The following is a 27,177-nucleotide window of genomic DNA, read 5'->3' on the forward strand; positions in this document are numbered from 1 at the left end:
ATGGCAACCTGCTCCAGTATTCTTGCCTGGGAAATCCCATGGACAGAGGAGCCTGGTGAGCTACAGTCCATGGAGTTGCAAGAGTCAGACATGACTTTGTGGCTAAACAACAACAAAATACTTAGGGGATAATACCTTATAAGTAAATATCTTTGATTTTCTGAATATCCAAAAGATTACCTGCGTTCTCAAATGAGATCAACAAAAATGTAAGCTTTGTGGCTTTTTTTTTTTGGTTGCTTATGTACTGTGTCCCTTAGGTCATGGCTGATGGTAGTGCATCCACCATCCTACCTGAAAACAACCTGGAAGATGATTTAAATGCAGAAGCTGAAGGTTATGACAGTTTATCATCCACTCACCTTCATAAAAATCATCTGCAAATCTATGGTGAACATGTCCCCAGGTAATATGATAAAAATAAAATCATGACTTTTATTTTCAGTTCCAAGTTTAAGGAGCATTTTAGCTGAATGTGTCAAGGGATCCGATTTTTATTTCTGCAAACAGGTTTTTTGTTATCTATGCTGATGGATCAGGAGTGGAGCTTCTTCGGGACAGTGACATAGAAGAGTACCTTTCCCTGGCATATGGAGAATCAACTACCATGGTTCTTCAAGAGCCAGTACAGGAACATCCAGGTAGAGAGCCAGACTGCAAGTTGCTGTGTCCTTTACTGCCTCTCATCCTCCACATCCAGTCTACCCTGATGTGGTCGCTATGTTTTCCCCTTTGCTCACTTTTCAACTCTGCTTTCCACCTGGCCATGCCAGCCAGGTTGTACAGTGATATATGTTTGTACTATGCTTTATCTAAGCATCAACCTGTGTAAACTGTGTGAGTCCCTTTCCTACCTATAAGTAGATCTGTATCTGCATTTAGGCTTGTTAGGTAGATTTAGTTATGTACCTAGGTTCCTACTTATGTGTCAGTTTCGTCTTAGTAGTAAAAAATAAAAGTGAGGTGTATTTCCTAACTTCATTTTTTGTCATTTTGATGGTGTTGCCTTGATGAATTTAGTATAACAAGAGAATAAAGTAGATTTGATGTGTCAGTTAGAAATCCAACCTGAAATATAGGGTAAGTTATGTATTATATTCATTGGGTATTTACATATTTTCATTAATTTCAAGAAATTAGTGTATGACCAAAAAATAGAGACATAACATTGCATTAGGTAAGAACCACTGTATATGTAACATGTGTATTTAAGCACAGAAAAAACAAAAAAACTTTCATGTTATCCATGCACCAAAGCAATATGCTGTGTCTCTCCAGGTTTATGTGTGTGTTTCCTTTTTTATCTTTTCTTTGATTGGTGGGATATATTTTGTATTCATTTATGAGTATGCCCACCTCTATATGCAGTTGTATCTTTGAATGCATCAATGTACATGTGTGTGATGTAATAAATTTGCTTTTTCTCTATGAATATGGAAAGTGGGGAGCTCTGACTGGTTTTACAGTGTGTGTGTAGAACTGTGAGAGAATAAGGATTCATCTCAAATTGCTTCATTAGTTAGTCATTTAGCATCTACATGATAACCCACCATGTACCAAAACTTGGCTGGGTGTTAGAGATACAATGGTGAGCTAAGAGAGCAACAAACCCTGCTTTCACAAAGCTTAGAGTCTAAGGAAAGAGATGGGTGTTAATTACATAGTCACACAAATACCTGTATGATTATAAGGGATAAGGCCTATGGAGTAAAGGAATATGGTTCCATGAGAGCATCTAACAGGGGAGCCTGACATAATCTAGAAGGCTTTCCTGAAAACGCTGGAGCCAAGATCTTCTGGATAAGTAGGCACTAATTAAAATAGGAGGAGGAGGAGCTTTCTTGGAAGAGGGAATACAAAGCAGGAAGCTTGGAACAGAGGAGAAAAGGCCAAAGGAGCCAAAGTATAGAAGGGAAAATAGCCCAAGTTGAGGAGGCAGGAGAAAACATTAAGGCCTCAGTTTTATCATATAAGCGATGGGAAATCAAAGAAAAGTTTACATGGTGGACTAACATAGTCAGTCACCCTGCCTGTGGAAGGAGGTTCATTCACAGAGTAGAGGTGGGAAGAAAAGTTCATTGTTGCTGAGGTCCAAGTCAGGATCTCTTTGCGGGAAATAGTCTAAGGTTGGGTCGGTGGAGGGGAAAGAGGTGGATGAACTCAAGAGATGCTTCGTGGTAGAACCAACAGAACTTGCGTGTGATTTCTGAAGGACAGCGAAGTGTCAATTAATGCTTTCAAGTGGTCTGAATCCAGCTTTTAGATGTTACTCTGACTAAAAGACTTTCCTTATTAGACCCCAAGGTCCTTAAGCGTGATCGCTGTGTCTGGCTTATCAAATGTGTTTAATATTTGCTGAATTTCTCAGAGTATTTCTGACAGAGAAATGACCCTCTGCTAACTCTCTGTGACCCAGGTGCCCTGAGCATTACCGTCCTTCGCCCTTTACATGAAGTGTCACCATGGCTAATGAAGAAAGAATTAGATACGATTGTTCCTCCTAACCTCCAGTCAAGGACATGGGAGACCTTTCCCTCAGTTCAGGTATAAATTTTTCTGCTGTGAAGTTACCATATATGCATATCCATCCATCCATGGACCAGAGCTCAGGTCTTCTCCTGTATATTCACCTCTTTTCATTCTTTTGTAAATTGTTAACGGGATCAAGGAGTTTTATATTTGAATACTTTGACATTTGTAGATTTTGGAGAAATATACCTGACTAATCTCAATTTTATTTTTTTAGTCTACATTGCTGGTTTGAACATCTTCCTATCATATAAAAATATCTACTCTGGGTAACCCATTACTGATATTATGCGATATAGAAAGCTTCCTTTCTCCCAGTATTTGCTAGTTTTAACACACAAACTGAGGTCTTTCACTTTCCCTTTGTTCTTAATTTATTAATGCATAAACTGAGTATCTAAGAATAACATGAAATATTAAATATACGGACTTGGAATCTCAGTGTTAAAAAGTAAGCATTGTAATTGTCTCAGCTTAGAGAAGCCTCACCTAAGATTTTTTTAAAGAATGAAAGAAAATATCTTAAGGAATCATAAAGTCCTGCATCTTGCCAGGTTTGTCATTTAATTTTGCAAGCAGTTTATGTAATATGTCCAGCAAACTGTCAGATGTTAAATTGTTAGATCAGTGAAGGCATTGGTAACATGATCAGGGAAAGATAGTAGTGTGAAGTGAGGAGGATAATGGTTTTTAGTTATGATTATCTTGGTTTCTTTATCCAGTCTTATAGTAGTGGAAGCACAGGTAATGAACTCTTAAGATAGCAAAGATCGCCTAACCCTCTGTTTCAGTTTGGTACCTGTAATCAACATGGTGAATGAAGGTGATCTGAATTCTAATCTTGACTTTATCAATTATTAGTATGGAATTTGAGACAAGTCACCCTTGATCTCTGCTTCCTTATCTGAAAATTGAAAGCTCATACCAAATGGTTTACAAAGGCTATCTCCAAGTTGAATGTATTTATTGCATTATGAAAAATAATATACCACATTTGAGATGAATGAAGGAAGTTCCTTCTCTTCCTCCAAAATTCCTATAGCTGTGACCTCTGCCCAGTGGCGTGACCCAGCCCAGGCAAGCTCCTGAGTAGCTGTCACTGACCATGCATTTGACATGAAGAGCAACTTAAAATGAAACACATCAAGCCCACACCACTCCTGAAAGTCAATTACAAAAAAAAAAACACATAAGAGATGTGTATCGACACAGGGCACACATTTCTGCAGAAGAGATCCTGAGAAGATTCTGGCAGCATGCTTAATCTAGAGTGAGCTCAAAGACCACCCAGATCTAGAGCTTGATTTCTCTCTCAAAGGATCTCTCCAAGCTTAATTCCAAATGTTTTAGGCTCTCTGTGGGTAAAAAGATATGTGTGTGTGCTAAATCACTTCAGTCATGTCCAGCTCTTTGTGACCCTATGGACTGTAGCCCACCAGGCTCCCCTGTCCATGGGATTCTCTACAGAAGAATACTGGAGTGGGAGGCCATTTCCCCCTCCGGTGGATCTTCCCAACCCAGGGATCAAACCAATGTCTTTTGCATCTCCTGCATTGTCAGGCAGGTTCTTTACTACTAGAGCTACCTGGGAAGCCCAGGTAGTCTCATGCATTTGGCATAAACAAGGCTTCTGCTGCATCACCATGGCAACAGCATGGCTTAGCATTCCCTTAAATGCTATACAGTAGGACATCAGGCAACAGGATTTTAAAAATCCTTATTTTTGGTAACACATATAAAGAGGAAAACTTTTCCAGTCCATTCCTAATTTTCCTTATATTTGCAAAACTTTTTGAGAGCAGGGATCCCTTTTTTTCACTGTTGTATTCACTAATGAGAGATTCCTAGCATATACTGTCTCAGTTCAGTTCAGTTCAGTTGCTCAGTCTTGTCCAACTCTGCGACCCCATGCAATGCAGCACACCAGCCTCTCTGTCCATCTCCAACTCCCAGAGTTTATTCAGACTCATGTCTATTGAGTCGGTGATGCCATCCAACCATCTCATCCTCTGTCATCCCCTTCTCATCCCACCTTCAACCTTTACCAGCATCAGGGTCTTTTCAAATGAGTCAGTTCTTTGCATCAGGTGGCCAAATTATTGGACTTTCAGCTTCAGCATCAGCCCTCCCAATGAATATTCAGGACTGATTTCCTTTAGGGTGGACTGGTTGGATCTTCTTGCAGTCCAAGGGACTCTCAAGAGTCTTCTCCAACACCACAGCTCAAAAGCATCAATTCTTTGGTGCTCAGCTTTCTTTATAGTACAATTCTGACATCCATACATGACTACTGGAAAAACCATAGCTTTGACTATATGGACCTTTGTTGGCAAAGTAATGTCTCTGCTTTTTAATATGCTGTCTAGGCTGGTAATAGCTTTTCTTCCAAGGAACAAGCGTCTTTTAATTTCATAGCTGCAGTCACCATCTGCAGTGAGTTTGGAGCCCAAAAAAATAGTCTCTCAGTATTTCCACTGTTTCCCCATCTATTTGCCATAAAGTGATGGAACCAGGTGTCATGATCTTAGTTTTCTGAATGTTGAGCTTTAAGCCAACTTTTTCACTCTCCTCTTTCACTTTCATCAAGAGGCTCTATAGTTCTTCACTTTCTGCCATAAGGGTGGTATCATCTGCGTATCTGAGGTTATTGATATTTCTCCCAGAAATCTTGATTCCAGCTTGTGCTTCTTCTAGCCCAGCGTTTCTCATAATGTACTCTGCATATAAGTTAAATAAGCAGGGTGACAATATACAGCCTTCATGTACTCCTTTCCCGATTTGGAACCAGTCTGTTGTTCCATGCCCAGTTTTAACTGTTGCTTCCTGACCTGCACAAAGATTTCTCAGGAGGCAGGTCAGGTGATCCGGTATTCTTGTCTCTTTAAGAATTTTCCTGTTTGTTGTGATCCACACAGTCAAAGGCTTTGGTGTAGTCAATAAAACAGAAGTAGATGTTTTACGGGAACTTGCTCAGTTTTTCGATGATCCAATGGATGTTGGCAATTTGATCTCTGTTTCCTCTGCCTTTTCTAAATCCAGCTGGAACATCTGGAAGTTTACAGTTCACGTCCTGTTGAAGCCTGGCTTGGAGAATTTTGACCATCACTTTGCTAGCATGTGAGATGAGTGCGATTGTGCGGTCGTTTGAGCACAGTGTCTACATAATAAGTACACAGTGGAAGAAAAAATCTAATGTTAAAACATACTCATTTCTTTGATGGTGGTTTTGCTTATTTTGGTGACAGAAAAAAACTCCAGGACCTCCGTTTGGCACTCAGATTTGGAAGGGTCTCGACATTGGCTCCAAACAGTTAGTGAACACTCCAGCCCCTATACTGAAGAGCCCCAGTGTGCTACAGATACGCCAGTTCATCCAGCACGAGGTCATAAAGAATGAGGTGAAACTCAAACTGCAGATTTCCCTGAAGGTAAGGGATTGCAGGTAACCTGACCAAAAGAATCAGCAACAGGGCAACCATTCCTCTTGGTTTCCTAAGGAACCTGAACTTATGGAATTGTACCAATATTTATTTAATGCAACACATGAATGCCAATCTTCAGTAGGAGGTTGCATAATGGAAAATATTTCATGGTTCCCATAAGGTAGAGGAAGTATTAAGGCTCCAAAGACGTTGAGAAGATAAGTATCTTTTAAGTGTGATTGCAGTATCGTGGTCCTCCTTTCTCACTCTATGGAAACCTGATCTAGTAACCTCTGGAAAAAGGTAGAATTGCATATTAACCTGATACTTGTGCCTAATGTAAGTTATTTCCTAGGTTTTCTCCTTCTGTGACCAGGCATGTTGTATTATATAACACTTCTTGAGCATTTCTGACAGACTGCTGGCTGTCTATTTATCAGTGGCAGCTAGTTACTGGTTGAAAATGGGAAGCAATAGGATTCCCTGAATAATCTTCATTCTTCCATGGAAGAAAAGGATTTCGTTAGTCTTTGGAAACAACCTAAGCTTTTGTTGATATATAGATCACTATTAAGCATGTCTGCAATTCCTCACTGTCAAGTGTGTCAACTCTCTCAGAACCTGTGTCATATGTGTCTAGTTTATGGCTACATATCCAACACCTGGCATACAGCAGGGGACCGTTATTCATGAAAATTCAAGTATTTATGGTTTTCAGCAAAGGCATGAACTGAGCCACTTACATTCATAAGTATCATCTTGAAGACTATACCTGCAGAGGACTCTAGAAATCATCTATCCCAGCTCTGTCCATTTTATTGATGAGGACGCTGAGTGAGAAGCTGGGCTTCTCTGAGGTCTGCTGCTGCTGCTGCTTCTAAGTCGCTTCAGTCGTGTCCGACTCTGTGCGACCCCATAGACGGCAGCCCACCAGGCTCCTCTGTCCATGGGATTCTCCAGGCAAGAACACTGGAGTGGGTTGCCATTTCCTCCTCCAATGCATGAAAGTGAAAAGTCAAAGTGAAGTCACTCAGTCGTGTCCAACACTTAGCGACCCTAAGGACTGCAGCCCACCAGGCTCCTCCATCCATGGGATTTTCCAGGCAAGAGCACTGGGGTGCCATTGCCTTCTCCATCTGAGGTCTGCAGACAGTTCTAATGGCCCGTGGCTTTTACAGCTTTATTCTTGAGCTTTTCTGGTCTTTGCTTATTAACATATTAAGGAAAAGCCTTTCCAGATTGCTTGACTAGTAGCTGGTTGCTGAGCATTGTAAACTTACATATTCTTAACCTTTTGTAATATTTCCAGTTGCTGTTAACTATTTTGTATCTCTCTCTACCATACTTCTGTGTTTTATTGATTTCTTTTATTCTACTGATTTAGGATTACATAAACCATATTCTAAAGAAAGAAGATGAGTTGCAGGAAATGACAGTTAAAGATTCCAGAACTGAGGAGAAGAGAGGCAATGCTGCAGATCTCCTCAAGCTGGTTATGGTGAGAAAGAAACGTTTTCTAGTCCAGTGTTTTTTGCTTTTGTTTCAGTATTCAATGCATCAAGACAAAATATTGTAAATAACAGCTATTTCTGTCACTTTTATGAAGGTTTCTCCCCCTCCTTATAATTTCTTATTTCTGTGGAACCCTGATGCCTTATATGTATCACATTTTGTAAACACTTTTTGAAAGACTGAAAGTGAAGTCTCTTAGCCATTTGTGACCCTGTGGACTGGCCTGCCAGGCTCCTCTGTCCCTGGGATTCTCCAGGCAAGAATACTGGAGTTGGTTGCCATTTCCTTCAGGGGATCTTCCTGACCCAGGGATTGAACCTAGGTCTCCCACATTTGCAGGCAAACTCTTTTACCATCTGAGCCACCAGAGAATCCCAATATGATGCATTTTAGTCTCTTCCTTCAGAGAAGGCAATGGCAACCCACTCCAGTACTCTTGCCTGGAAAATCCCATGGACGGAGGAGTCTGGTGGGCTGCAGTCCATGGGGTCGCTAAGAGTCGGACACGACTGAGTGACTTCACTTTCACTTTTCACTTTCATGCATTGGAGAAGGAAATGGCAACCCACTCCAGTATTCTTGCCTGGAGAATCCCAGGGACAGAGGAGCCTGTGGGCTGCCGTCTATGGGGTCACACAGAGTTGGACACGACTGAAGCGACTTAGGAGTAACAGCAGTAGCCACAGTCTCTTCCTTAACTCATGAATAATTCTGAAGGCTCTTAAATAAAAGTTTTTATTGTCTTCAGAGAAGCTGGCATTCATTGAAATATATGAATTAATAAATGAAATTGGAAGAAGGAAGAAAAAGCAATTTCTACACTTAAGTGTAGAATGATTTCCACTTTTAGAAATTTGCTAAATGAAATAAATGACTAAAAGAAAAATCACTTTTTGTATCAGCATTAAAAACTAATTCATTTTACAGTAGTTTCCATAAAAGATCAATTTGCATATATAAAGAAGAATCTTGCTAAACAAAGTAAATTTTGTATGTAATATAATAATTACTATTAAGGAACTCTCTCTTCATTTCAGTCTTTCCCTAAAATGGAGGAAACTACAAAAAGTCATGTTACTGAAGGTAATTATACTTAATATTTTTCTGTAAAATAGTTATAGATTTCAAAGGAGCAATCTTAAATACACTTCTCAGTTATTCTCTCATCTGATAGCAAAGTAGCATATACATATTTGTTGTCATACTGGCCATGTTGTACTGTAATAACTTTTTTATATGCTTTCCTGTCTCAATTGTGAGAGTCTTAAAACCATGATTGCCTCAAATTCATTTTTGTCACATGTTGCGTGAAAAATGTTGACATTTGGCTTTTAAGTTAGTGTCAACTTGTATTTAGAATATAGCAAACATACAGGAAGGAAGCAGTCAACTGAATAACACTCTACCCCTAACACACACAGACACATACACAAAACTTTGGAGCAACTACATAGATATAACAAAAACCTTGCCCTGTTTTACACTACATGTAGCCCAAGGAGTCTACTTTCGGAAAGCAATTTATTTGGGACTATATACAGCCCCAGCAAACTTGGTTATATAGTTTCATAGTTCATAGAAGATAAGCAGCAGAGAATTTTTGTGGTTTGGGGTTTTCTTTTCTATTTTGACTGTATGACAAAAGTCAGAAACTGGCAGCCGTGGGCTCCGTTCAGCCCACAGACGTGTTTTGCGTGTCCTGCGTGGTGCTGGCTTGCACAGCTGTGTTTGTTGTTTTGTATACCTGAGTCTTCCTCTACCATACAGTGACATGTAGCTGAAGATGATTAGCAGCTGTGCCTCCAGGACTGCCATGGACCAAAGGGTCCATCAAAGCCCCCAATGTCTCCTGGTGCTTACAGTCTGTTGTCACACTCTTTGTGGGTGGCCTCTTACATTAGGGTTGCCAGATTTAACAAATGAAAATACAGAAGACCCAGTCAAATTTGAATTTCAGAGAAACAACACATTTTTTTTTTATTATGAGCAAGTTCCAAAATAACAAGGAGCATGCTTATACTAAAAAAACTGTTATTGCTTCTCTGAAATTCACATTTGACTAGATGTCCTACATTAGTAACCCTACATTGTAGCATTTGAATTTTTAACCTCTGGTGTGAGAGAACAGTCAGTGAACAGGTAAATACGCAAGTTGCACAATATTGAAGGATAAACCAAACGTATTTTTCAAACAGACAAACAGATGCAGGAATCAACAGTCTTACATGTTTACAGCTGCCCTGACACATTAATAGTGGTGATCCTAAGTCACTGGCCCTCAAAGTACTTCCTAAAGCACTAGTCTATGACATGGTTCCAGAGGAAAATGAGTTTTATGATAAAATAAGTTTGGATACTGCTGCATAATGCCTTATTTTCTTAGACAGCCACAAGGTACATGAACTAATTAAGGGTTCAGAAAAGTCCTAAAGTAATGAAACATATTTAACCTTATATAAATCAGTATTTCCTAAACTCATATAACCATGGATATGGAACCTTCCTTTCTTGTTTTATCTCCTGTTAACATTTTGCTGAGACCATGTTGTGAAAATAACCTCTGAGAATCAGTGCCCAAATTATCAAACAACCATCATATTGTATTCATATCCTTGGATTCAGACCCTAAGATATCTTTTTAAAAACACAATTTCAATAAGATATTTACTTTGGGGGAGTTTTGGTGCTTCAGATGGGAAGAAACTCAGGTAGAACACTGATTCCCCTGAGGATGTGGGACAGATGAAGAGTTTGCCACATTTTATGTTTTGATTCTAAGATGTGTGTTTTCTAGAGGGATATTTCATAGAGCTACCTGGTTTCCTGTGATATTATAACTTGGTCATGGAAATTCTAGTAAACACTTGAGAGGCTAAATATAGGCTCTTAGAAAACATCTCAGATGAGTGAGTGAGTGCTGGTTGTGTGTTGTGCTGTCAAGAAGTGAGGATAAAAGCTAAATCCATCTATTTTTAAAGTTGCAGCCCACCTAACTGATTTATTTAAGCAGTCTTTGGCTAATGCTATGGAATGTCCACCAGAAACCTTTGAGACAGATGTCCTTGAAAAGAAATTGAGGTAAGCTGATCCAATAATGTGTTCCAATCAGCATTAAGGAAATGAGGAGGAAATGGAGAGATAAGAGTATAATACTGAGGGTGATAATATCTAGGAATTCTCAGCCTTTCATCTTCCACTGTTAACAATTTATCCTGCAAGGGTGGTTTTTCTTCTATTGTCTGTAAGCTGAAAGCGTTGCCCTTTTCCATCATGTTTTCCCTTTCCTTTTACACAGGCACACAGAGACAACAAAGCACTGGAAAGAAAAGCTAGCTCAAAAGAGGTAATTCTACCCTGGAGTCTACATAAGCATGTGAAAGGCCCAGTTTTGTGGAGTCATAGAATTTTAGGATGGGATGGTTTGCAAGGTCCTACCATCTAGGCTCCCCCTGTTCTTAAAATCTCTGCTAATACATTTCTGCCCAATGGTCATTCATTGTTTGTGCAATGATGTTGTAATCTTTTGAGGAAACCCATTTGAACATTAGGTAGATCCTCTCTCTGTCATAAGCAAGAAAGTGCTCTTGTATTCTCTGTGCTTTGGTAATTCTAATACATTGATAAATATTCTAGAACTTAATGTAGAGCATTGTCATAAACTCGCAAGGGTTCTTACAATGCACATGAGAAATGTACTCTAAGCATTATGTGTGCTGGTTTCCAAGGGTTCTTATAATGCACATGAGAAATGTACTTTCAGCATTATGTGTGCTGGTTTCCTTTCAGTCTTAGCTGAGGATTCTAACCCCAGCCCTCTAGCCCTAAAGAAAGGAAGCCAGATATATTTATTGGGTATACAGTAGTACACATTGTACCATTGTACACATTTGCATGGCTGCTCTCCAGAATGGCTCCCAGGATGAATATGCTTCTTAATAAAAACATCTGGGTTGTGGAATGTGTTGGAGAAGTGGTGAGATAAGACCCTAGGTCTCATGGGCCACCCCCCTATAAAACTAGAAGATATATACTGTCCTATAGAATATCCCTGAAAGGATTTCCAAGAGCCTGGTGACAGAGTCTGTGGGGAAGGAGACTGAGAGGTTAGGGGACAGTGTAAGGTGAACTTCCTTTCCATGATGTACTCTTTTCTACTTATGTACACGTGCATGCATTATCCATTCACATTTAAATTTTTTTTTGAAACATTAACATTTTGAATTTTAACCCATAGCTAGGTAATGGCAAGCCAACAAAAGTTTTTGAAGAAGAAAGTGCAACATGGAATTAGATATGTGTCCTAGATAAGAGAAGGGCTAACAACATGGAAAATGGGTGGGAGATGAGGGTGAAGGAAGGAGAAAGTTTCCAGGATATAGAAGGTGGTCAACAAATGACAGATGCTGTGGAAGAATTGGGAAGGAAAATGAAAAGAGGAATTTGGGCTTATCAGTTGGAAGATTTATTGATTTCTTTTGTGAGAACAGTTTTAAGAGAGTGGTAAGCAGTAGCTAGACTGCCATAGATTGATGAATGAATCCACTGAGGCAGTAGAGATTTAAAGAGGAATTCAAGTTGTTTAATAAGACAATTTTCATTCAGCCAGTATTTCTAGAGAGGCCGTCTAGTATAAGAGAAAAAGCACTGGTCTTAAAGGCAGCAGATCTAGAATCAGCTTCCATGTGATTATCTGCAGACTGTATGATGCCAGCTGGCTATTTTACTTCAGTAAAATTGACTTCAGGATTTCAGTTGCTTATCTATAAAATGAGGATGATTAGACTGCCTAATGTCTAGGACCTCTGTCAGTTCACTAACAGCTGACTTGCATGGGCACTAATCAAGATCACTGGCTTAAGGGCATACTACCTGGGTTTTAATTCAGACTTCACCTCTTACTGGTAACATGATTTAGGGTAGGTTACTTAACTTCTATGCGGGCTTCCCTGATAGGTCAGTGGTGAAGAATCTGCCTGCAGTGCAGGAGACCTGGGTTCTATCCCTGGGTTGGGAAGATTCCCTAGAGAAGAAAATGGCAGCCCACTCCAGTATTCTTGCCTGGGAAATGCCATGGACAGAGGAGCCTGGCAGACAACAGTGCATGGGGTTGCAATAAAAGTTAGACACAACCTAGTGACTAAAACTCACATGACATTTAACTTCTATATGCCTTGATTTTTTTTTTACCAATAAAATGTAAATGTAAAGTACTTTGCAAAGTTTTCCTGGCATGCAATAAGCACTGAAAAATTATTTCAGATAGGGTTAGGTTCAGCTACATTTAACAAACAACCCCCCAGTCAGTACTTTTACAAGAAAGTTTATTTTTCCTAAGGGAAAAGAAGTCAGAGGTGGGTAGTCCCTGGCAAGCAGTGCCACACCACCATCAGGAACTACGATTCTTTTCTTTTTTCTGTTTCATCATTCTTGGCACATGATTTCCATTCTCAGGTTTGCTTCATGTTGCGAGATAACTGCTGCAACTACAGCTGTTTCATTCATATTCTAAAGTAGGAAGAGAGTTGAGGCAGGACAAAGGGAAACCTTCCGCCTGGGACCTCTCTGAAAGCTTTCCGAAGTCCTACACAGTGACTTCAGTTTGCATCTTACTGGCTATCTGTATATTTAAGGAAGGCTGGGAAGTATACTTTTTAGCTTTTTTAGTTAGACCATTGCCTTCCCCCCAGTACAGGTTCTAATATTGGAAAGATGGCTAGGAGGATTATTGTGATTGTTTTTATTTTACTTTGTGATCATTAATCTTATTATTCATAAGCCCTTCATTCCCCAAGCTTCCGTGTTTATTACCATTGCTACTGAAATTTTGGAAATCAGTAGAATCGAACTATCAAACTTCAGAGAACTGGAAAAACAGGCAAAAAGGTCACCATGTGGTTTGTAGCCTTCTGAGATCAACTGTAAAACCAAACTACAAGCTGGTGTCATTATTTCCGAGCGTACATGAAAGTCTAATTTCCAATGTAGGAAATGTGACCGATTCTAGAAGAAGCAGAAAATGAACTAAAACAATTTGACGGAAAAAATTGCCTGAGTTAATTCTTATCAGTTTTGCTGTTCGGGATCTGCATTTTCTGTGGGATTTAGAGCTGAAACACAAGCAAATAACATTGTAAAATATTCTTTGTCATCTTTTGCATCGTTGTGGAAATATCTACCAGGAAGGAAATTGAAAAAACACAGAACTATCTAAAGGAAATTAGGAGCAAAGTAGTATCACCCTACTTCAAATCTGAACTGAGCAAGCTTTATCAGTCTCAGGTAATTGAATGTAATTGAATGAGTCCTCATAAGAATTGATAAAATGCCTACGCTATTAATGTAACCTACCTGTTGTGATGTTGTTTCTTCCCTGTTCAACCATCAGCCCAACTGACTAGCCCATATTCTTCAAGTCCATGTTTTCACAAGCATGAGAGGGAAGTTCTTTGCCAATGTATTACTATAGCTCCACCTCCCTGCCTTGCATTAGCGCTATTAATTACATTCTCCCACCTCTATTTTAAGCCCTTTGGGGGGATTGAATTCTCCCTATTGATGATTACCCTCTGATAAATCCCATTTTGAAAATTTTATTCTATTAAAATGTCCTCACTTATCAGCTGCTGAGGCAACACTAAGAGATTATGAGTTCTGGGAAGTCCATGGAAGGAGAACATGCCTCACCTCTTCTATGAAATCTTGAAACTCTAAAGCAAAAGGAGTATTGCCATGTGTTCAAAACTCCCTGTGCTTCTGTGAAAATTCCAAATGCTATTATTTACCACAGGTGGCCTGACAAGAAAGTATGGGAAATTATGGGGAACAAAATCTAGAATTAAGTTACTCTCTTGAAAAACTTGTAGTTTACAAACCTTTTTCCCAGGGCCCTAAAAAACATGCTTTAATCACTGCTCACCAACTCAGTGTGCTTGGAGCAGTTGCCTTTTGGCCATGAGTTAAGTCTAAAATAAGTCTTTGGTTTTTCCTTTAAGTTTAATTATCTGGACACCCTTTCCAAAAACTTGCCTCCTTTGACAAAGAAAGATGAGGATGCAAGCAAAGAAGCCACTCAAGATACATCCAGTCCTCCTCCAGGTGTGTGCTCATGTAGCTCTTATTCCTGTTCATGTACAACATAGCCAGTTTCCTTCCACTTTTTGTCTCAGTAATGGCTAATGATATGACCCACTGTGACCTATGTATTACCGATTTGGCTGAGTTATGAGGAAGCTAAGCTGTAAATAAAATTTAGTTTTCATCCTGTATGCTTAAAATTTGCCTAAAAGTATTGAGAAGACCTGACTAAATATAAAAATCATGGGAGTATTGAAAGGTTGTTGGAGAATGGGGCATTCATGTGGTCTCAAAGTATCACCTCGCATATTACCTACTAAATTATAAGGTGAATGAATGGAGAAAGATGGCATTTCAACCTTAATCAGGTGATCAAGCTCCTACCAATTGCAAGACCACCTAGCATTAAGTGTCTTCTCATATAGCACAATACAGAGTTCCTAGAGCGACTCTACTTTCACTTTTTTACTTTCATGCATTGGAGAAGGAAATGGCAACCCACTCCAGTGTTCTTGCCTGGAGAATCCCATGGACAGGGGAGCCTGGTGGCTGCCGTCTATGGGGTCACACAGAGTCGGACACGACTGAAGCGACTTAGCAGAAGCAGGACCTGTGTAGAATTCTTGCCAAAAATCTTTAACCAGAATTTCATCAAAAGGAAAAAAGCCAAGAAATCCAGAATGTAGACATTTTATAAGACAACTGACAAACTCTTCAAAGAAGTCAATGTCATTTTAAAAATGTTAAAAGATGAGGTGATTGTTCTATATTAAAAGAGACATGAAAACTACTTGTAATATATACATTTTAGATACTGGATTGAGAAAGAAACAGCTATGGAAGATATTTCGGAGCAATTAGTTGAGTCTGATTTAGAGACTGTATGAAAGGATAGTGTGGGATTACTGTAAGTTTTCTTGGGTATGGTGATGGTGTTATAAACATGTAGTGGACATGTCTTCATTTCAGGAGATGCATGTTGAAGAATTTAGGGATGAAATGAAATTTAGTTCTTCTCTTGAATAAACTGGGTTGTTAAAATAACCAGACAGAGGGATTTTCTGCTGTACAATGCAATACCACGAGCTCGGCTGCCTGGAATGAGGACAGCCAAGGAAAACACCTAATTACAATGGCATTTGCAAAGCAAAGATTAAGGCTGGAACAAGGACTCGTAGATGTGATGGAGCCCAGTCAGGGATAAAGGCACCCTGGGCAGATGACACTAACCAGTCCAGCCTATCTTTCCATTCAAAGGGGGCCAAGGCCACAATATTTTCAGCATGGTCCTTCAGGCAGTTGCCACCATTTAACTAGGGTTGGCACACACACAAGTTGAAATGTATTTTCATCCCCAGTCCTTGAAATATATATATTTAAATTTTGTTTCATATTGCACTGAGTTTTTAGAGCACATTTTAATACAGAGCTACATTTTCAGAGTAATAAATGGACTTAAGATTGGAAACTTTTTTTAAAAAAGAAATGACAATTCAGTTACTCTTGCCAGGTAAAAGTAGGTTAAATTACCTGGTCTCTGTTTCATAACCCAAGATAACAACTACGCTCTGGTCATAAGGCCCAGAGAGAACCAGCTAGCTCCTTGGGAGTGAGTCTTACAAACACTGTCCTGTTTGTTAATGCCAAACATTGTGTCATATAATGAAAAATCCTGGCTCTTAATGGCTTGCTTCCATTTACTCTCTTTAAAGAGGGTGGGGGGGTGGGGGGAAGCACCTTGTTCATTGTAATACAAACATTAGTAGTCATTGTATCACTGTCCAAAATATCACTTTAAATTATTTGTTTGGGTTTTTTATTTCAGATTCCCAGAAAAATAAAGTTTCAAAACAGGAATCCTCAGATATACTTAGTGTTTCAAAATCAGAGAATCTTGAGGATACCAAGGAGCCTGCTAGCCAAAAGCAAACTGAAAATTTAACAGTATCTATCAAAGGTATGGCAGCCTATTGCTTTATCTCATTGCTTCTGGAAACTGAACATCATGTCTTTTTGGAGTACAGGAGATGGCCCTCGGGACATGGTTAGCAGTTACAGAAAAAAATCCTAGTGGGTCATGGATTGTGAACCTGCAGGACTTTGTAAGGCTTCTTAGCACATCAGAGTATCTCAAAAAATATTTTGAGAATGACTACAAGTCCCAGATTGAAGGAAAGAAATGACAAATTTTTGAGATTCGTTATTTTATTTCTTCAATTTATTTTGATTCATTTATTATTTTATGCCTCGTGGTTCTAAAAGTTTGTGTGATTTACTGAAAGTCAGATACCTAGTAGCTTTGTTGAGCCATGAGCGGCTTGGTAGTTGGACTTAGATTTACCTATGATTTCAATACTTCTTTGGCCTGCAGGTGCTGGAAGAGAAACATCTGTCTTACATAGCATGTCATCTTATTGGGGTAGCAGAAACTCAAGTGTGGAATACTACAGAATAATATCTAGTTCCTGTAGAGTCACATTACACTGATTTAACTGAAGTCAGTTGAACTAAATATGATTGGGAAAGAAAAAGAGGGAGGGAGAAAGGAAAGGAAGGAAGGAGGGATAATTTAAATTGTATAGATAAATTTGCACTCCCTGATTCCTGTGGGCATGTTCCACTTTGAAAGTGAGGTGAGTATCAGTTGATGGGTCTTAGTTACCTCTTACAGAAGCAACATCTTGCTTCATTTATGAGTCAGAACTAAGAGATTTACTTTATGCAAGTCCTTTTGCTTTCCTGATTCTAATCTTATGTCTCCTGTGAGGTTTGTTCATTTAGGAGGTGACTTACTCATTGCCCCCTGGAGACAGGAATGACAACGCACTCCAGTATTCTTGCCTGGAGAATTCCATGGACAGAGAAGACTGGCAGCCTACTGTCCATGGACTGGCAAAGAGTCAAACATGACTGAGTGACCTTCACTTCACTTACTCAATGTCAGGCACTGTTCTAGGCATGGGAATACAGCAATTAAGAAGCCAACGTCATATGCAGCTGAACATACTATGAGCAGACCTAGACCATAAGTAGACAAAAAAGTTCAGATAATATTAAGTGGTGTCACATAATGTAACAGTATAATGTATGGAGAGTATCTGAGGAGAGAGATACCATTCAGTTAGAGGGTTAGAAGGCCCTTCTGTGAAGGGACATTTGAGCTGAGACAACAGAGACAAGAGGGAGGCAGCCATGCAAAGACTGAGGGAAAGGAAAATTCCAGGAAGCGGGAACAGCAAACATGAAGGCCCTTAGAGGAGAAGAAATAGAAATAAAAAGAAGGCACGGACCTGGAAGAAAATGGGCATTGGAACAGTCAGAGGAAGATGAGGTCAGAGAGGGGGGCTGCAGTAAGATCCCGTGAGGAGTTTTGAGTTTTATTCTAAGAGGTGAAAGTGAAAATGGTTCAGTTGTGTCCGACTCTTTGCGACCCCATGGACTATACAGTCCATAAAATTCACTAGGCCAGAATACTGGAGTGGGTAGCCTTGCCTTTCTCCAGGGGATTTTCCCAACCCAGGGACTGAACTCAGGTCTCCCATGTTTGCAGGTAGATTCTTTACCAGCTGAGCCACAAGGGAAGCCTACAAATACTGGAGTGGGTAGCCTATCCCTTCCTCATTGGGTCCTCCTGACCCAGAAATCAAACTGGGGTCTCCTGCTTTGCAGGTGGATTCTTTACTGAGCTATCATTCTAAGAGGAGTTGTAGTCAAACCCCACCAGAAGGTTTTGAGCAGCAGGGTCATTACATGACAAGCTTATGTTTTAGAAAGATCCCTCTGGCAACTGTGTGGACAGTGGCTCATGAGAAGGGAAAGGGGAGGACTGGAGAAAATGGAAACAGGGAGGAAGCAACAGAGGATATTTGTGAGTGTGAACAGAGATCTGGACTAGGGGCTCAAGGCAGAGGTGGTGAGAAGCAAATTAATTGGAAATATATCCAGTGTATATATGTATATGTTTGTGTGTGTGTTTGTGTGTGTGTGTGTATCAGAGGTAGAGCCAGCAGGGCTTGCTTGTTGATCGGACGTGGGGCTGAAACAGAAGAAGAATCAAGGGGATTCCTGGGTTACCTAATGTGACCAGTTGTGAGGCTGAGAAATGGTAGTTGCAACAAGTTTCCAGGTGGTGTTGATGTCACTGATACAGGATCATGCGTTGACAACCACTGCCCTATGGAAAACTCTAGAATGTAAAATCAGGCAGAGGAGGAGGCAGTAAAGGCAACTAAGAAGAAAAAGCCAGCAAAATAGGCGAAAAATGGGAATGTGAAAACCACTGAGTGTTTTGAATATATTAAATGCCCCTGAAAAGTTGAGTAAGATAAAAAATAACAGTGGAATTGGATACGATTGTGGTCACTGGAGACTGAAGCCAACTGGAGCCGCTATGTATAGAATGGCTAAGGAGGAATCAACAACAGCAGCAAGAATGGATAGCTGTAACCAAGAGCTTTGTTGAAAAAATAAAGAAGAAAGACTGCAGGTGGAGGGAGCTGTGTTACTAAGTGAGAGGTTTTGTTTTGGTTTTGTTTTAAATTAGACATAGTAGGGACTTCCCTGGTGGTCCAGTGGCTAAGACTCCATGTTCCCAATGCAGCGGTCCCAGGTATGATCCCTGTTCAGGGAACCAGATCCCACATGCCACAACTAAGAGTTTTCTTGCCTCAACTAAAGATCCTGTATATGGTAATGAAGATCCTGTGTGCTGCAACTAAGACCCAGCATAGCCAATTAAAAAAATTTTTTAATTAGACATACTAGTAAAACATGTTGATTTGCTAAATGATGATAATTCTGCATCAAGAGAGAACTTATGATGCAGGAGAAGGGAACATAATTGCAGGACAGCAAAGTGTTAAAAAAAAGGTGAGAGACCATGACCTTTGGGAGACCCTGAGTCAAAGCTATGGTTTTTCCAGCCATATATGGATGTGAGAGTTGAACTATAAAGAAAGCTAAGCACAGAAGAATTGATGCTTTTGAACTGTGGTGTTGGAGAATACTCTTGAGAGTCCCTTGGACTGCAAGGAGATCCAACCAGTCCATCCTAAAGGAAATCAGTCTTGAATATTCATTGGAAGGACTGATGCTGAAGCTGAAACTCCAATACTTTGGCCACCTGATGTGAAGAACTGACTCATTTGAAAAGACCCTGATGTTGGGAAAGATTGAAGGCGGGAGGAGAAGGGGACGATAGGGGATGAGGTGGTTGGATGGCATTACTGACTCAATGGACATGAGTTTGAGTAAACTCCAAGAGTTGGTGATGGACAGGGAAGCCTGGTGTGCTGCAGTGCATGGGGTCACATAGAGTCAGACACGACAGGGCAACTGAACTGAACTGAAAGACAGAGTTGACCTTGGATGTGAGTAGGGTCACCTCATCCACAGTGGCAGGAGAGAGGAGAAAGAATACAGGTACATGGGCAGGTGGGTTGTGGTTTGGTATTGGGAAGGTGAATGAGTGTGACGTCAAAGGAGTGGATGTAATGAGAGCACAGAAAACCCATTCCAGAGAAACAGGAAAGCAAAGCAAGAAGGCGTGACTTATTGTTTAAAGTGACAGTGTCTATTGACTGGAGCTCTCAGGAGGTCAAATAATTGCTCGGCAGATATGATAGAGTAATAAGATGGTGATCTAGAGAGGGAAGCTTAAAACAGAGTTTTGGAAAGTGGTAAAATGATTGGTGTTGGCAAGGGCAAAGATATGACCCTGGGAGTTTCTGAGATGGAGAAGAGGAAAAGATGAAGAAACAGGGTGATGGAAAAATCAGAGAGGACAGAGTTATCTGGGGATGTCACCAAGAGAGATGAAGGGGAAGACCGACTAAGGCGTTGGAACTGCAGTGAATGAAGGGAATGTTTGAGGTAGTCAGCGATTGACAGCTACTTGGAGATGTCAAGTAGTTGACATCTTTTATTAATAATAAAATAGTCTGAAGGCATGAGCTTCAAAAGAATGAGAGTGCTTGAAGGAGGAAAAAAAAGTTTTGAAACTAGAGAAACACCTACAGCACCCCTTTTGTTGTTGTTCAGTCGTTCAGTCATGTTGGACTCTTTGAGACCCTAGGGACTGCAGCACGCCAGGCTTCCCTGTCCTTCACCAACTCCCGGAGCTTGCTCAAACTCATGTCCATTGAGTCGGTGATGTCATCCAACCATCTCATCCTCTGTCGTCCCCTTCTCCTCCTGCCTTCAATCTTTCCCAGCATCAGGGTCTTTTCAAATGAGTCAGTTCTTCACATCAGGTGGCCCAAGTATTGGAGCTTCAGCTTCAGCATCTGTCCTTCCAATGATTATTCAGGGTTGATTTCCTTTAGGATTGACTGATTTGATCTCCTTGCAGTCCAAGGGACTCTCAAGAGTCTTCTCCAACACGACAGTTCAAAAGCATCAATTCTTTGCACTCAGCGTTCTTTATGGTTCAACTCTCACATCCATACATGACTACTGAAAAACACATAATTTTGACTATATGGACCTTTGTTGGCAAAGTAATGTCTCTGCTTTTTAATATGCTGTCTAGGTTTGTCATAGCTTTTCTTCCAGCACCCCTACATACTGAAATACTTGAACTAATAGAGACAATGATGTGATTCCACTATAAGTGGTAAATTAAATTTTAATATAAACAATAAAGTTTAAAGAAGTTCAGAGTAGGAAGAGATTAACACAAGCAGAGGGGAAAGTTTTATGGGAGAGGTGGTCTTCAAGAATAAATAGAGTTGCATCAGTTTTAAGATTTAAAATGGAATCACCTGAGACAGCCCTCATTTCACTTGAGGAAACTGAAACCTAGAGAAAGTCAAGCAACATTGAAAATCTGGGACTCTGCCAAGGCCAGAAAATGAGTTTTTTGACTCTGAATTCTCTGTAGTTTATTATACTGCCCTCCATATGTAGGGAACAGAAAAGAGTATTTTATACTGAAAAAAAAAAGAAAGGAAAGAATGTGTTCAAAGCTTGAGTAGAAATGAACTGGAAACAAATGTAAGTAGATTATTCTTATTTGGTAATAGTACAAGAAATGCTTGGAAAATACGGTAGAATCAGCTAGAGGAGATTTAGATTTGATGAAATAAAAATGAATTTGACAGCATTCACTGTGATAACACTGTGAAAAATCCTATGGCGACATAAACCAGTTTCAGGGGCAGTGGGCCGACTGTGCGGCCTGCTCCAGACTGCAGGAGGTATGTTCTGGGCTTGGCACCAGGCCCCTGAGATCTGATGGCGCTCTCTCATCCCAGCCCCACGTTCAGTGACACCATATTGAGAGCTTGAGTCAGCCACAGTGAGAAATCAGCAAATGCCACAAATGTGCAAAGCATACCAACCAGGACAGTTTTTCTCCAGGGAGGCAGTTGTTAAGCTTTTCTCCAGCACACCAGCAGCAGCAGGGAGAGCTTGGGTGTATTCCACTCCCACATTGAAGGGGCCCCTCCCTCTGTGGCTGCTGCCTTCAGGGCAGAGGGTTGGAGCTCAGGAGAGGTGGATTGTGGCCTGCCCCCTCAGTCAATTCAGTTCAGTTCAGTCGCTCAGTTGTTGTCCAACTCTCTGCAACCCCATGAACTGCAGCACACCAGGCTTCTCTGTCCATCACCAACTCCCAGAGCTTACTCAAACTCACGTCCATAGAGTCAATGACGCCATCCAACCATTTCATCCTCTGTCATCCCCTTCTCCTCCTGCCTTCAATCTTTCCCAGCAGCAGAGTCTTTCCCAATAAGTCAGTTCTTTGCATTGGGTGGCCAAAGTATTGGAGTTTCAGCTTCAGCATCAGCCCTTCCAATGAATATTCAGGACTGATTTCTTTTAGGATGGACTGGTTGGATCTCCTTGCTGTCCAAGAGACCCTCAAGAGTCTTCTCCAACACCACAGTTCAAAAGCATCAATTCTTCAGAGCTCAGCTTTCTTTATAGTCCAACTCTCACATCCATACATGACTACTGGAAAAACCATAGCTTTGACTAGACAGACCTTTGTTGACAAAGTAATGTCTCTGCTTTTTAATATGCTGTCTAGGCTGGTCATAGCTTTTCTTCCAAGGAACAAGCATCTTTTAATTTCATGGCTGCAGTCACCATCTGCAGTGATTTGGGAACCCCCCCAAAATAAAATTTGTCACTGTTTCCATTGTTTCCCCATCTATTTGCCATGAATTGATGTGACTGGATGCCATGAGGCCCCTCTCAGCCTCTGCTCAGAACTGGCTCAGCCACTTAGACATACATTTGTGGGTCAAAGCAAGTCCTAAGACCGAGCTTAGAGTCAGTGGACAAAGAAATGTGCCCCACCTACAGGGAAGCCATGCTCAGAGATGAGGTAAATAAAGCCATGCTCTGAGAGGAAGTAAAAAAATAAAAACAAAATATTATTGTGTGTAAATACTACGGTTGACGTCAGGGTAGAAACAGGGAGGGAACCATTATTGGTTCTTCAGTTGTGTGAAGTCTGGCCATAATTTCAGATGATACCACTAGTTGGACCATCCCAGGTGTTTAAATACTAAAATTCCTCTGTATCAGTTGATGAACAGCTGCTGCTTCAAGCCCCTCAAATAACCCCTCTTCTATCCCCATCCATAGGAAAGCCCTAGGTAGGCTCAGTGAATAGGAATTCATCTACTATGGGTGGTGGTACTGGGTTCGAAGCCTGAGTTGGAAAGATCCCCTGCAGAAAGGAAGAGCTACCCACTCCAGTATTCTTGACTGGAGAATTCCATAGACAGAGGAGCCTGGCAGGCCCCAGTCCATGGGGTCACAAAGAGTTGAATATGAGAGGGTGGGAAGATTTGGGAGAATGGCATTGAAACATGTAAAATATCATGTATGAAATGAGATGCCAGTCCAGGTTCGATGCACGATACTGGATGCTTGGGGCTGGTGCACTGGGACGACCCAGAGGGATGGTATGGGGAGGAAGGAGGGAGGAGGGTTCAGGATGGGGAACACATGTATACCTGTGGCAGATTCATTTTGATATTTGGCAAAACTAATACAATTATGTAAAGTTTAAAAATAAAATAAAATAAAAAAAAAAAGAGTTGAATATGACTGAGCGACTGAAACACACCTGGTAGAAAGCAGAGCTAAGGCTCACCTAACTCCTTATATAATAACTATGACTTATATACTGATAGTGACTTATATATAATTATATAATGTCTTAAATAATGACATGTATCTAATATGACTTATATAATAACTTATGTTAAGGCTCTACCTCACTCCTCATATAATAACTATGTTACAGTAAGCATGCTGTTTTAATTTTTTATTGGAGTGTAGTTGATTTATAATGTTATGTTAGTTTCAGGTGTATAGCAAAGTGAATCAATTATACATGTATATATGAAAGTTAAAGTGTTAGGCCCCTCAGTTGTATCTGACTCTTTGCAACCCCACGGACTGTAGCCCCCCCCAGGATCCTCTGTCCATGGGATTTCCCAGGCAAGAATACTGGAGTGGGTTGCCATTCCCTTCTTCAGGGGATCGTCCCAACCCAGGGACTGAACCCATGTCTCCTGCACTGTAGGTGGACTCTTTACCATATGAGCCACCAGGGAAGCCCTACATAACATATATCCACTCTTTAATTTTTTAATCATTGATTTATTTATTTTTGGCCAAGCTACAAGGCTTAGAGGATCTTAGTTCCTCTGCCAGGGATTGAATTCATGCCCCCTGCAGTTCAAGTGTGGAATTCTAACCACTGGACCGAAGTCCCAGTGACATGCTCTTTAACCCCTCTATATCTTCTGTTTTCTCTTCTATAAAGCGGATAGAATGATATATACATCACAGTGTTGTGAGGATTAAATTTAATATATGTAAAATGCTTACAGCAGTGCCTAACTCATGAGAAACTCCATATCAGCATTTAGTATTAATAATAATAGAATGAATGATTGTTTGGTCCCCATCAGACTGATAAAATGCATTGCAATAAGAGAGAAATATGCATATGGTAAGAAATACAAACAAGAAGATGCATCAGGCCATCATGATTATTGTCTATGTAGGCAATAGTGACAAAAGAGAGTAAATATATTAGAACACTGATCAATGATCTCCATCACTGGAGATTCTGATTCTGTTCTGGCCTGAAATACAGCTTACCTAGCATGTGGCTAGAGAATCTCTATTTTTCCAGGATCAGCCCAGAGGATTAAGATGCACAGATGAATTGGAGACACACTGGGTAGTTGTGTAGGAAAAACTCACAACTCATACAGAGCACTTCTGTGACCAGATATGTGTGAACTTTTATTACACCAAGCAATTCTACAGCACCAGCTGGGTGTCCTACAATTCAGTCCTTAAACTAACCAGAGTAGCACAGACTGTATAAGCTAAAGACTCGGTCTCACAAGGCTCCCCATCACCCACTTCACATGCTAATTGCAGGTCCAGGTTGTCACTTGAGCTTCTAACCAGTCAGCTATAAAGTGGGGTTCCCATGACCTGCTCTTATGCTTCCCTAATTTGCTAGAACAATTCACAGAAATCAGATATTATTATATAATAAGGGACATGATAAATGGCACAGATGAATAGACGTAGGAAGAGGTACTCAGGGCCGGGTCTGGAAGGCTTTAGCACAGTAGCTTCTGTCCCTGTGGGACTGGGGTGCACCCACCCACCTGGCATGTGCTCACCGGCTTGGAAACTCTCCAAACTCCATGCTGTAGGATTTTTGTGGAGACTTCATCATGTGGACATAATGAACTCCATCTCTGTATCCCCTCTTCTTCCCAGAGGATGAGAAGTGGGGCTGAAATTTCCAAGCTTCTTGTCATGGCTTGGTTTTCCTGATGACCAGCCCCCATCCTGAAGCTATCCAGGAGCCCACCAAAAGTCACTTAATTCAGATCAGAAGAAACTCCTATCACCCAAGAAATTCCAAGGAATTTAGGAGCTCTGTATCAGGAATCAGGATCAAGGACAAAATATTAAAAGATGCTCCTGGTACTCTTATCATTTAGGAAATTAAAAGAGATTTGGGAACACTGTGCCAGGAACCAGGGACAGAGGCCAAGAAACATCTTCTATTACCTCACACTGTCAGGAGTGTGTTCTTGTGGACTTAGTAAGGACTCTTCAGTTTGAGAACTGAATCTCAAACTCATTGAACAACAACAAAACATGGGATGGGTTGGTGCTTGCTGATGCTCAAACCAAAGTAAAGTAGCCATGGTGCTAGCCCACGGATGACCGGATACATTCACGCAGGCTTTTCAAGAGAGTGTTCACATCTGCCTGTCTGTCTTTCTCGACATTCTCCATGTTGTCACATCCCTACTCGTCCCTGTGTGGTTTTGTCCTCTCCTACAAAGAGCGAGCTGTAGTCGTGTGGCAGGGACATGTCCAGAGAGGTTAAAAATTCTGATTCTTCCAGACCCATAACCCTGCGAATAAGATAAAATCATCCCTGTTAGCTTCAGGAAATATCTTGGTCAAGGGCCTGCGTTGTTTTTGAGGACTTGTTGAGAACTAGTGAAATGCTGGGGCTTCCCTGGTGGCTCAGATGGTAAAGAATCTGCCTGCAGTGCAGGAGACATACATACAGACAAGGCATGGTTAACGTACAGGTGGTACTTGCCTGCAGACAGTGGACACTCAGATATTGGTTTCCTTCCCTTTCCTCTCTTGATGATTTAAACTCAAGACAGGATGTTTTAAAAAGGTGACCTAAAGCCCAATTTTTAGTAAACCTCCTGGATATTTGGAGAAATACACACAACTGCAGCTATGTAGCTTATCTACTTTGACTCATTCCTTCACCAAATTTAGTGATCTGGGGATTTAATTTCCTGGCTTAATTTATCTATGATAACTCCACCCCCTTTTCAAACTATAAACTTACTAGTTGTAACAAAGAAATTCTTAAGATTTTTATACTCACTAGTTTGAAGAAATCTCTGAGAGTCAACATTTTATTGAACTGTACCTTGTTGATTTATAGGCAAGTCACTCAATTTCTTAGAATCTGATTTTTCTCATTTATTTAAAAAACATGATGCTAATAGCATCTGCCCTGCTCATCTCATAGGATTATTCTGAGAACTAATGTTAGGTCAAATCTTGTTGTAAAATGTAGATCAAACAGTAGAATTATTAAAAGCCTTTATTCCTGAAAGGGAATTTTCCAGGTGGTGCTAGTGGTAAAGAATCTGCCTGCTAATGCAGGAGATGCAGAAGATACTGGTTTGATCCCTGGATCTGGAAGATCCCCTAGAGTAGGAAATGGCAACCCACTCCAGTATTCTTGCCTGGAAATTTCCATGGACAGAGAAGCCTGGCAGGCTACAGTCCATGGTGCCGCAGAGAGTATACAAGCTTTTTAAGAAGAAAAGAAAATGTCCCAAGTGGGTTCTGTGTTCTTTTGCGCCCTGGTATGACCTTGGGCATCTTTGGAAACAATTTCACGTGGTGTAATTTCAGTGTTTTCTCTAACAGAACCAGAATCGTGTATGCCTCTGAAAATTCCAACCCAGTCATTGCTGCAGGATGTGGCAGGACAAGCAAGAAAAGAGAAAGTGAGGCTACCTCATTACTTGCTGAGTTCCAAGCCCAAGTCTCAGCCTCTCGCAAAGGTAAAATGGACTTGGAAATAAATCTGCCAGAGCCAGTT

At 40.6% G+C, this 27,177-nt stretch overlaps 1 protein-coding gene across 2 annotated transcripts in view; it reads left to right on the plus strand.

Moving 5' to 3' along the window:
* Positions 1-27,177, plus strand: part of SPAG17 (sperm associated antigen 17) — a 250,107-nt gene that overhangs the window by 208,889 nt on the left and 14,041 nt on the right. For both annotated transcript variants that reach the window (XM_025288015.3, XM_044944491.2), the window contains 12 exons: positions 261-406; positions 511-641; positions 2,417-2,544; positions 5,775-5,957; positions 7,336-7,449; positions 8,501-8,546; positions 10,442-10,541; positions 10,759-10,806; positions 13,643-13,742; positions 14,456-14,558; positions 16,363-16,494; positions 27,003-27,139. In XM_025288015.3, the coding sequence (XP_025143800.3) occupies positions 261-406; positions 511-641; positions 2,417-2,544; positions 5,775-5,957; positions 7,336-7,449; positions 8,501-8,546; positions 10,442-10,541; positions 10,759-10,806; positions 13,643-13,742; positions 14,456-14,558; positions 16,363-16,494; positions 27,003-27,139 (1,368 nt within the window). The remainder of the gene's footprint in view (positions 1-260; positions 407-510; positions 642-2,416; positions 2,545-5,774; positions 5,958-7,335; positions 7,450-8,500; positions 8,547-10,441; positions 10,542-10,758; positions 10,807-13,642; positions 13,743-14,455; positions 14,559-16,362; positions 16,495-27,002; positions 27,140-27,177) is intronic.

The sequence above is a fragment of the Bubalus bubalis genome, chromosome 6, assembly GCF_019923935.1.
Source record: "Bubalus bubalis isolate 160015118507 breed Murrah chromosome 6, NDDB_SH_1, whole genome shotgun sequence".
NCBI classification, from domain to species: Eukaryota; Metazoa; Chordata; class Mammalia; order Artiodactyla; family Bovidae; genus Bubalus; species Bubalus bubalis.